This window comes from Micromesistius poutassou (assembly GCF_964030765.1).
Source record: "Micromesistius poutassou genome assembly, chromosome: 8".
NCBI classification, from domain to species: domain Eukaryota; kingdom Metazoa; phylum Chordata; class Actinopteri; order Gadiformes; family Gadidae; genus Micromesistius; species Micromesistius poutassou.
In genome coordinates, this window is record NC_140278.1 from 20,093,974 (window position 1) to 20,104,252 (window position 10,279).

Genomic DNA, 10,279 nt, shown 5'->3' on the forward strand with positions numbered 1-10,279 from the left:
CTACAGCAAAATGTCATCACATTTAACTTCCTCCTTTTAGATCATTTCTGCAATAGTCACTACTTCACAATGCTTTAAAGTCCATATATAGCTGCCTTTCTCCCTCTCTCAACTGACATGACATGCAATCAACAGTTTAGTTTCTATTGACCCAGTAGAACGTCCCTATAGTCCCATTATCAACGTGTTTTATAGGAGTAGTCCCTTTGCTTTGGATTGATCTACAGCTTGGCCCCGATCATAGAAACCATCATTTGAAGTAGAGTTTGACTTTCTATTATTCTATTGAACAACCGTTATGTCTTGATGTAGATCCGGGATAACTTGGTAAACTGGAGCCTCTGAAGAAGAAACAGGAGGATTCATCAAACGTAGAGACTAGAAGTTAGGGATGCACCTTGGGCCCCAATGGACTCGGCCTCAGGTGGAGTATCTCCAGTGTGTATGGATTATTGATCGTTTCATGAACCAAACATCCCGTTGTTGTGTGGATGTGAAGAGGCCCTCGGGGTCAGGAGGAGACACGCTCGAGATTCCTCTTCCTGTCAACGCGACAGGGTAACGTGAACAATGACCATGTTTAGTGCAACAACTGAGCAGAGTGAGCTAAATGTCTTCATTCATGATAGTTGTATCTCTGTGACCCCGAGATATTACCTCTCAACCAAGTCTGTGAATTCAACAAGAACATTGTGGACGAGATACTGTGTTTACGAGATGTTCTCTGAAGACAGGGAACTTTGAATGTTGGTGAGCTGCTGAGCTTATCTCTCTCTCTCTCTCTCTCTCTCTCTCTCTCTCTCTCTCTCTCTCTCTCTCTCTCTCTCTCTCTCTCTCTCTCTCTCTCTCTCGTTCATGGGTTGACCAATGGGCAGAGAGGGGCGGGACTTCAGGTGATAAGGATCAACAGCTCAGTTATAGTCATGCCTTGTGGTTTGTGTCTTCGTTGGTTGATTCTCTGCTTCTCAGGTTTGTTGATTCCTGATCCTTTTTGTGTTTCCTCATTCTGTGATAGAAACAGAGTTAAGGCAGGGTGGGCAGTCTGGACCAACAAGCCAGAGAGATGCTACGTCATGAAATGATCCAATCAAAATAAAAGATCCCACGCTTCAGACTACTTCCTCAAACCAAGGGACTGGCTCACTGCCTTTGGCAAACGGTCAGACCCATTGGGCAGACTCCAGGTCCTTCCTGTCTTTGGTTCTGTAGAGCGTTCTAACCTCCACCCTGGGCCCATCTGAGCCCTGATCCAGGCCTTCAGCCCCGCCCAGCTCCTCCTCTTCCTAAACGTTGTATTAAGCTCACAAACGTTTAGCAGACATTTACATTCACTGACTTAAGAATACAACAATAGAATGCCCATTTGTCGCTAGAAAGGTGATGAAAGTGCATTTTATGTCGAAAATATCTAAAAAAGACAGAACTCTGACATGCGTGACGTTCTGCTGTTTCTTACCAGGCAGCAGGGGGCGCTGTGGGTCGTTTGGAGGACCGATACAAACCACCTCTTGGTGTTTGGGTTGGAGACCACGCTGACACACACACTGTGACCCACACCAGCCCATTCCATTGACCCCCAAATCCTCCTACCCTTCCCTGACCCCCAAACACACACTGTCTGGGTGATGGTGTTGCTATGGAAACAGTACTGTCTGGGTGATGGTGTTGCTATGGAAACAGTACTGTCTGGGTGATGGTGTTGCTATGGAAACAGTACTGTGTGGGTGATGGTGTTGCTATGGAAACAGTACTGTCTGGGTGATGGTGTTGCTATGGAAACATTACTGTCTGGGTGATGGTGTTGCTATGGAAACATTACTGTCTGGGTGATGGTGTTGCTATGGAAACAGTACTGTCTGGGTGTCTCACCAGGTTCAGGGAGGGGCTTGCAGAGCAGCAGGTTGAGCTGGGAGGCGTCCTTCAGGCAGGCCTGCCATTGGTTGAAGCGGTGAGCCACGACATCCAGAGGCTGAGGGTCGTGGCTGGTAACCCCCTGCCAGCCTACACACACACACACACACACACACACACACACACACACACACACACACACACACACACACACACACTCGCAGGTAGGGAGGAAGTAAGTGAGTGAGTGATTAAAGTTACATCATGTGCTACCTACCTGTTGTCGCTCCTGTCCGTCGGTTCAGTTCTCCTTGGACCATGACCATCAGCAGAGCTTTGAGGAGCGTCAGCTCAGGGCTGGCCCTCCTCAGCCAGTAGCAGGTCACAGCCACTGGGAGGCGCAGGTGAGCCAGAACTCCCTCCAGCGTCTCTTCCTCCACGCCCAGCGTCTCCAGACACACTTGCAGGGAACAAACCACATGTCCATCTAAAGGAGGGGTCGGCAACCCTAGGCACGCATGCCACTGGCACGTGGCCGCATAATCATTGGCACACTTGCAAAATTCTTTTTTTTCACTACTACAATGCAGCAGCATAATCACTGCTACCGATTTTTTTTGCACTTTATTCTGTTTTGGCCATTTCCTCCCAGTGCAAATATGTTTCAATTAGATACTGAAAGCAGTGTTCTGAAACGCGATCAATTAATAGTTTTTAAACCTATGTTGTGAGTAATAGAGAAGAAAATATTAAAAATATTGTTGCAAGTGGCCTGTATGCATGGCCTTCACATGGTTTTTGAAAAGCTGTACAGGTCTTAAAGATATTGATGTGGATGTTTCTATAATTCTCATAAAATGTCAGTTTTTTACATTTCTTACAGTGCAAATATATTTTTGAATGAGTTTCTGAAAGCAGTGTTTTGAGATGGCATATTGTCACCCTCTTAAAGTAATGGCATGAGTCATATTTTCAAATTGTTCAGAAAACCGAAAAAACTGAACCATTTATAGAGTATAATATACTCTATATATGGTTCAGTTTTTTCTGTTTTTCTAATTCTGAGGAAATGCAGATAGCTGCCCTGAAAGATAGACTGGTAGAACAAGACTAGCAGGCTCCGTAAACACCCATTAAATTATGTTTCAATCAGCAGGGGAGCAGGGTACAGGTAGCCCTGTCCGACAATGACAATAGCAGTTTTTAACCTGTAGAGGGAGCCAGTGGCGCTCTGGGTTATCCTTCAGGGGTCAGCATTACATATATCGTCACCCTCTTAAAGTAATGGCCTTGCCTAAGTCATATTTTCAAGTTGTTCAGAAAACAGAAAAAACTGAACCATATATAGAGTATATTATACTCTATAAATGGTTCAGTTTTTTTCTGTTTTCTGAACAATTTGAAAATATGTCTTAGGCCATTACTTTAAGAGGGTGACGATATATGTAATTATAATTTGTTAGCCCATGTTGCAAATATAACAACAAAAAACCACTTAAATGTTGATGCATGATTGTGGACTATATGGAAATAATACAATTACTGGTCTTCTGGAAATTTTTTGGTCACGGTTTCATATTTCAGCTTAATATTTAATATATTGTTGCTCAAGGCACACTCATTAACGAGAAAATGTCAAACTGGCACTGCGTGTTGAAAAGGTTGCTGACCCCTGAAGGATAACCCAGAGCTCCACTGGCTCCCTCTACAGGTTAAACACTGCTATTGTCATTGTCGGACAGGGCTACCTGTACCCTGCTCCCCTGCTGATTGAAACAGAATTTAATGGGTGTTTACGGAGCCTGCTAGTCTGGTTCTACCAGTCTATCTTGCAGGGCAGCTATCTGCATTTCCTCAGAATTAAAAAAACTCAAAGCATCTTTTTAAATTGGGGTAATTTAAATGTCTTTCTTTTTCTAATCCCTGAACTACTTAATTCAACTAAAATATTAATTACACCAAGGTAGTGCTCAAATAAGTTGACAGTATCAGTTATGTCATCAGTATTATGTTTTGCCATGACAAAAGATACAGTTATTGATAATATCCTGACGTGTATCCCTAACTAATAAATTGATCTGTTTGGAAATCTCCTGAAATAGCCTCGCTCTAGCATCGATTTAGCCTAGCCCTTTTATTTGACTAGGCTTATGCCAGCGTCCTAATTTTTATCCATCTCTTATTCTATCCATCTCCACCTATCATCTAGCTAAAGCAGTGGGTAGGCCTACCTGGGGCAGAGAGTCCAGCCTCAGCGTCCGAGCTGAGAAACAGAGTTAAGGCCGGGTGGGCAATTTGGAGCAACAAGCCAGAGAGATGCTACATTTAGAAATGATCCAATCAAAATAAAACATCCGCAAAGATGGCCGCCCCACTCCTCCTAAAGATGGCCGCCACCCTCCTCCTAAAGATGTCCTCCACCCTCCACCTCGGTGGCTTTCTCTGGGCTCCTCAAGACACAGGACACAGGGTGGTGATGTTGGAAACCGGTTTATTGCGGAGGTCGAAGTCCATGACACATGAAGATGGTGATCCAGGCTGCCATCTAGGTTATCTCCTGAGTGTGTGTGGTGACTGCTGGTTTAACCTGTGTGCATTGACTAGCCAACGCACAACAGGTGTGCAGCCCCAGAGTCTCTCAGTCTGACTCAGGCCAGGTGAGGCTGCTGAGACCGTCACCCTCACAGTCCACAGGGATGTCAAAGCAATTCCCACCAATATGACAAAATAATTATTCTAAAATACAATCACCTTCAACACATTTATCAACATGAAAAATTATACTTTCATCTTTACGTGTACAAATATGTTCCAACTTTGTCTAATGCGGACAAAGACCTTTTTTAGATGATTTGATTGGTTTTGTTTGAGCACCATTTGGCGAAGACAACCCCAGCTAGGAGGAGAAAGAGAACGGCCAACGCCACGCCCTTCACCACGGCAACCTTCAGGTGGACGGACCTGTGGAATCCTGGAGAACAACACGAGGGATCATCCATGGACGGAGCCTTCATTAGGTTAGACTATCATAGATAATGTTAGACTATAATAGATAATGTTAGACTATACTAGACTATTATAAATAATGTTAGACTATAGTCAAATATATTAGATTAGATAATGTCAGACTATAATAGACTATGTTAGATAATATCAGGCTATAATAGACTATATTAGATTAGATAATGTCCTGCTATAATAGACTAGATTACATTAGATAATGTCAGACTATAACAGACTATATTACATTAGATAATGTCAGACTATAACAGACTATATTACATTAGATAATGTCAGACTATAATAGACTATATTACATTAGATAATGTCAGACTATAACAGACTATATTACATTAGATGAGGGACCACCCTCATGTGCATTAGTGAATACAGAGGGGCTCACCTTCATCTTCCAACGTTAGACTCCAAGGCTCAGAGGTTATCTGCCCACTGGAGTCCAGAGAGCAGCTGTAATTCCCTGTGTCGTCATTGGTCAGATCGCTGAGGTGGAGGGCGGGGCCTGTCTCTGACAGGGCGTGGCCATTTCTGTACCAGTGGACGTCCGATTGGTGGAAGGAGCAGGCTGAGGTACAGGTGAGTGTGACCTGACCGCCCTCTTTCACCACGTTGTCAGTGACGGAGCTTCTGACCTCCACATCCTCTCCATCTGTTGAAGACACAGTGAGACGGACAGTCTTTTACAAGCTGGACAACTAGAAGTAACACTAACTAGTAACAGTACTAGAAGTAACACTGACTAGTAACAGTACTAGAAGTAACACTAACTAGTAACAGTACTAGCAGTAACACTTACTAGTAACAATACTGGTAGTAACACTGACTAGTGACAGCACTAGAAGTAACACTGACTAGTAACAGACTGTTACTAGTCAGTGTTACTACTAGTACTGTTATTAACAGTACTAGTAGTAACACTGACTAGTAACAGTACTAGTAGTAACACTAACTAGTAACAATACTAGGAGTAACACTGACTAGTAACAATACTAGTAGTAACACTTACCAGTGACGTTGACTCTGACTCCTTTCTGTCCGGTGAACCCTTTGACGTTGGTCTCCATGCGGAAGCGGTACGTTGCAGCGTCCCGTTTCATCGTCTTGATGATCTTCAAGGTGCAGTTCCTGACATGGTCCCCCAGGTACAGGAACCTGCTGTCAGCCCGGACGTTGCTGCTGTCGTACACGTTGGGCACATAGACCTGGCAGATCAGGTGATCGGGGCACCACACCACCAGGTTCACCTGGTGCCACTCGGGGTGGGTGAAGCTGCAGGGGATGGTGGCGGTGGAGCCCTCCACCACGCAGAAGGAGTCAGGGTACTCCACGCCCCAGTCAGGGGCCGCCCCCAGCGGCCCTGGAGGAAGCAGACAGTGGGGTCACAACAGGGAGCCCGGTTCTATGGGAGGGCCTCACATGAGGTCACGCTCTCTCCAAGTTGAGCTTCTCACCGTCATGGTGAGAATGAGAGCGACTGGTTGATGGTGAAGATGCTCTGAGAAGGTCAGGGTGTGATGTTGATATTGTGATGTGTTTGGTTTAATATCATATTATATAATATTTGATATCATATCATAAAGCATAATAAATTATATGATATATCATGTCTAATTTCAGACTTTATATATCAAGTTTTTTTCTTTTATGTTATAAAGCTTTTTGGGTGAGGCCCATTAAGAAAACAATGCATTATCATTATCATCACTACTATTATTATTATTATGATAACATATGGAACGATAAACCGATCAGTGTCCTTCTGTGTCTGTGTCTAGTGGTAGAGTTGAGGTCCAGTAGACTCTAGAAAGAGCTCTGGGTTGAGCCAGCAGGCCGGCTGGATCCAGTTTGTGTACGGACACGTTCCAGGTAGTAAACAGAAGAAGCATTACAGCTTACCAGCTAGCAGCAGGAGCACAGAGAGGGTCCATGGATTCATCTTCATCTGCTCCGTAGCGTCCTCTCAGTGTCTGCTTATAGCCGTCACTAGGACAGATCAGCTGATTGGTTGATTGTGAAAGGCTACCGCAAAATGTCATCACATTTAACTTCCTCCTTTTAGATATTCTCTGCATTAACCACTAACTTCAGTTCACATCACTTTAAAGTCCATATATAGCTGCCCTTCTCTATCTCATGTACATGACATACAAACATCAATGGTGTTACTGTAAAAAACGACCAAATGGGACAAAATGAGCTGTAAGAATCATTTTTCATTGTAGTTATATATCAGAGACCCTAGATATCACAACTCAACAAAGTGTGTGCATTCACCAGATGAGCTATGGACCACAAAGTGTCAAAGTCAGTGGATGTTCTCAGAAAGTCACCGGATGTTTTCAGAAAGTCGTGAGGTTTTTGAAGTGAGGAAGGGATGACACATGTTGGTTAAGGGTCAATCATCTTACAGTGTTGAAGTACATTAACATTCACTTTCAACATGGTTAAAGATGTTTGGTTGAACAGTGAGAGAGGGGGAGAGAGGTGAAGAGAGTGAGAGGGATAGAGAGAGGGAGGGAGAGAGAGAGAGAGAGGGAGAGAGGTGAAGAGAGTAAGAGAGAGGTGAAGGGGAGTGAGGGAGGGAGAGAGGTAAAGAGAGAGGTACAGAAATAGAAGACAGAGAGAGAGAGAGAGAGAGAGAGAGAGAGTTAATATTAATAGACCATAAGGAAATGGACCTTGTGCATATATGTATGTATGTCTGTATTGTGTATTCTGTGTGTATTGTGTATGTGTGTGTGCGTGCGTGTGTGTGTGTGCGTGTGTGTGTGTGTGTGTGTGTGTGCGTGTGTGCGTGTGTGTGTGTGTGTGTGTGTGTGTGTGTGTGTGTGTGTGTGTGTGTGTGTGTGAATGTGTGCCTGACCGGTGTCTGTCTATCCGTGTGTGTTAAAGAGTGTTCTTTGCACTGGTTAACCAGAGAGACCGTACCAGTACAGAGAGACCGTACCAGTGCAGAGAGACCATACCAGTGCAGAGAGAAGAGTACCAGTACAGAGAGACCGTACCAGTGCAGAGAGACCAGTACCATTACCTCTTCATCATGAAGTTGGAGGACAAGATCCAGTTCCTGGGCTGATTGGCTGATTGTGAAAGGCTACAGTAATAGTCTTCACATTTTACTTCATTCTTTTAGATATTCTCTGCAATAACCACTAACTTCAGTTCACATCACTTTAAAGTCCATTTCAATAGTTCACTTATCCGAAATTTGCCATAGTGAAAATGATTAGAGTGGCGGAAAAGAATTGATGATAATTGCAGAAGTATATTATTAATTATTATATTAATAACATACATATGATATATTAATTAGCACATTGGGCAAGGTCGCTGGCCGGGGTCCTGAAGTGCCTTGCGTATTCTCGACAGCGAGACTACGCGGTAGCCATACGTGCATGCCGAAATCTAAGCACCCCAACAAGAGCCAGAGAAGCTGGGACCCCCGGCCAGGAACCTGCGGTTTTTAATCAGTAAGACGGCGCTCGCTGCGATTTCCTGAGGTCCGAAATATTAGATCTGATGTAAGAGTCATAAGCGTCGAAGGACCACCGGCCGAGAGTTTTAAGGGCTGGATCTGACAGACCGTTATTAGCGGCACCGTCCCACCCACCAGGTGGGATGGGGGTCCTAGGGGCCCCTGGTTCACCCACCAGGTGGGATGGGGGTGCTAGGGGCCCCTGGTTCACCCACCAGGTGGGATGGGGGTGCTAGGGGCCCCTGGTTCACCACCAGGTGGGATGGGGGTGCTAGGGGCCCCTGGTTCACCCACCAGGTGGGATGGGGGTGCTAGGGGCCCCTGGTTCACCCCCAGGTGGGATGGGGGTGCTAGGGGCCCCTGGTTCACCACCAGGTGGGACGGGGGTCCTGACTTAAGGGCCCTTCAAAGTGTGTGACCAATAAATGTTTACTCTGTTCATAGTCTAATTTTAATAAGCTTTTATTAAACATTTTTTAATATTTAAACAATGAAGTTTTCTCTATAGTTTTATTGCCATGGAACGAATAGAACGCCGAAAAAATGTCTTGATAATTCATGCCAGTTTAAAAAAAAAATATCAGAAAATGAATGCATTGGAAAAATTGTAAATCAAAAGCTGTGTACATTATAGCATGTTTATACATTTTACTTTAAAATGTATTTCATGTATCCCTTCCCATCCACACATTTAGACAGTTTTAAAAGTGAACTTCTGCACTCTCCATCTCTGTGGGACTTGATAAATCAAGTTAATAATGAATAATAATAAAACTGTTAATAATAATTAACAATTTTCAATCTAAAGTGACACCGTTATGGTGTTGTTGATTATAATTTATTTTTAACCTGGGAATTTATCCTTTTAGACGAGACCAAAATGCATGGGAGATATGAACGAATCAAAGTCCAGTGATGTGACTCATTTAACAGCTCCTATTAGCCCCTCCCCTTCCGGCCAAGCCAAGCCTTGATCCAGGCCTACAGCCCCGCCCAGCTCCTCCTCCTCCTCCTCCTAGGTGTTGAGACGAAGATGGCCCATGCTGGCCCTCAGCTGGGCCCCGGGGTCTGGCCGGGTCACTGCTCCCAGGAGGCTCCTGTACAGTCTGGTGAAGTCTGCAGCGTGCTCCTCCGGCTCCTTCTGCTGGAGCTTCTTGATCTGCTGGTGCACCAGCCTGCCCTGGAACAACCTGGAACGACCCGTCTGGGGTTAATAAAGCACTTATCTTATCTTAACAACTACATTCTGTTGACGCAACCCTGAACTTTGTCACACATTTGAATCTGATACCATTTGTCTCATCTATTGTCAGAATCAGCTTTAATCAGAATCAGCAAAGCTGATTGTTATTTATGACAAGCTTTATATGACGGTGTTTCAATGGAAACGATACTAGCTAGGTGGTGGTGTAACTAGAAACAGTACTGTCTGGGTGATGGTGTTGCTATGGAAACAGTACTGTCTGGTTGATGCTGTTGCTATGGTAACAGTACTGTCTGGGTGATGGTGTTGCTATGGAAACATTACTGACTGGGTGATGGTGTTGCTATGGTAACAGTACTGTCTGGGTGATGGTGTTGCTATGGAAACAGTACTGTCTGGGTGATGGTGTTGCTATGGAAACAGTACTGTCTGGTTGATGCTGTTGCTATGGAAACAGTACTGTCTGGGTGATGGTGTTGCTATGGAAACAGTACTGTCTGGGTGTCTCACCAGGCGAAGTGGGGTTCAGGGAGGGGCTTGCAGAGCAGCAGGTTGAGCTGGGAGGCGTCCTTCAGGCAGGCCTGCCATTGGTTGAAGCGGTGAGCCACGACATCCAGAGGCTGAGGGTCGTGGCTGGTAACCCCCTGCCAGCCTACACACACACACACACACACACACACACACACACACACACACACACACACACACACACACACACACACACACACACA

At 44.8% G+C, this 10,279-nt stretch overlaps 2 protein-coding genes across 2 annotated transcripts in view; both read right to left on the minus strand.

Moving 5' to 3' along the window:
• Positions 1 to 4,312: 4,312 nt before the first annotated feature.
• LOC311352167 (myeloid cell surface antigen CD33-like) lies at positions 4,313 to 6,861 on the minus strand. The gene is made up of 4 exons (XM_084472386.1): positions 6,766 to 6,861; positions 5,876 to 6,226; positions 5,255 to 5,518; positions 4,313 to 4,822 (listed from the first exon to the last, which is right to left on the minus strand). The coding sequence occupies exons 1-4, from the start codon at positions 6,809 to 6,811 to the stop codon at positions 4,695 to 4,697; spliced, it is 789 nt and encodes a 262-aa protein (XP_084328512.1). The 5' UTR covers positions 6,812 to 6,861; the 3' UTR covers positions 4,313 to 4,694.
• Positions 6,862 to 8,788: 1,927 nt separating this feature from the next.
• Positions 8,789 to 10,279, minus strand: part of LOC311351109 (single-strand DNA endonuclease ASTE1-like) — a 3,611-nt gene continuing 2,120 nt past the window's right edge. The window contains exons 3-4 of the mRNA XM_084471202.1: positions 10,059 to 10,200; positions 8,789 to 9,534 (exon numbers count right to left, since the gene is read on the minus strand). Of these exons, the coding sequence (XP_084327328.1) occupies positions 9,360 to 9,534; positions 10,059 to 10,200 (317 nt within the window). The 3' untranslated portion in view covers positions 8,789 to 9,359. The remainder of the gene's footprint in view (positions 9,535 to 10,058; positions 10,201 to 10,279) is intronic.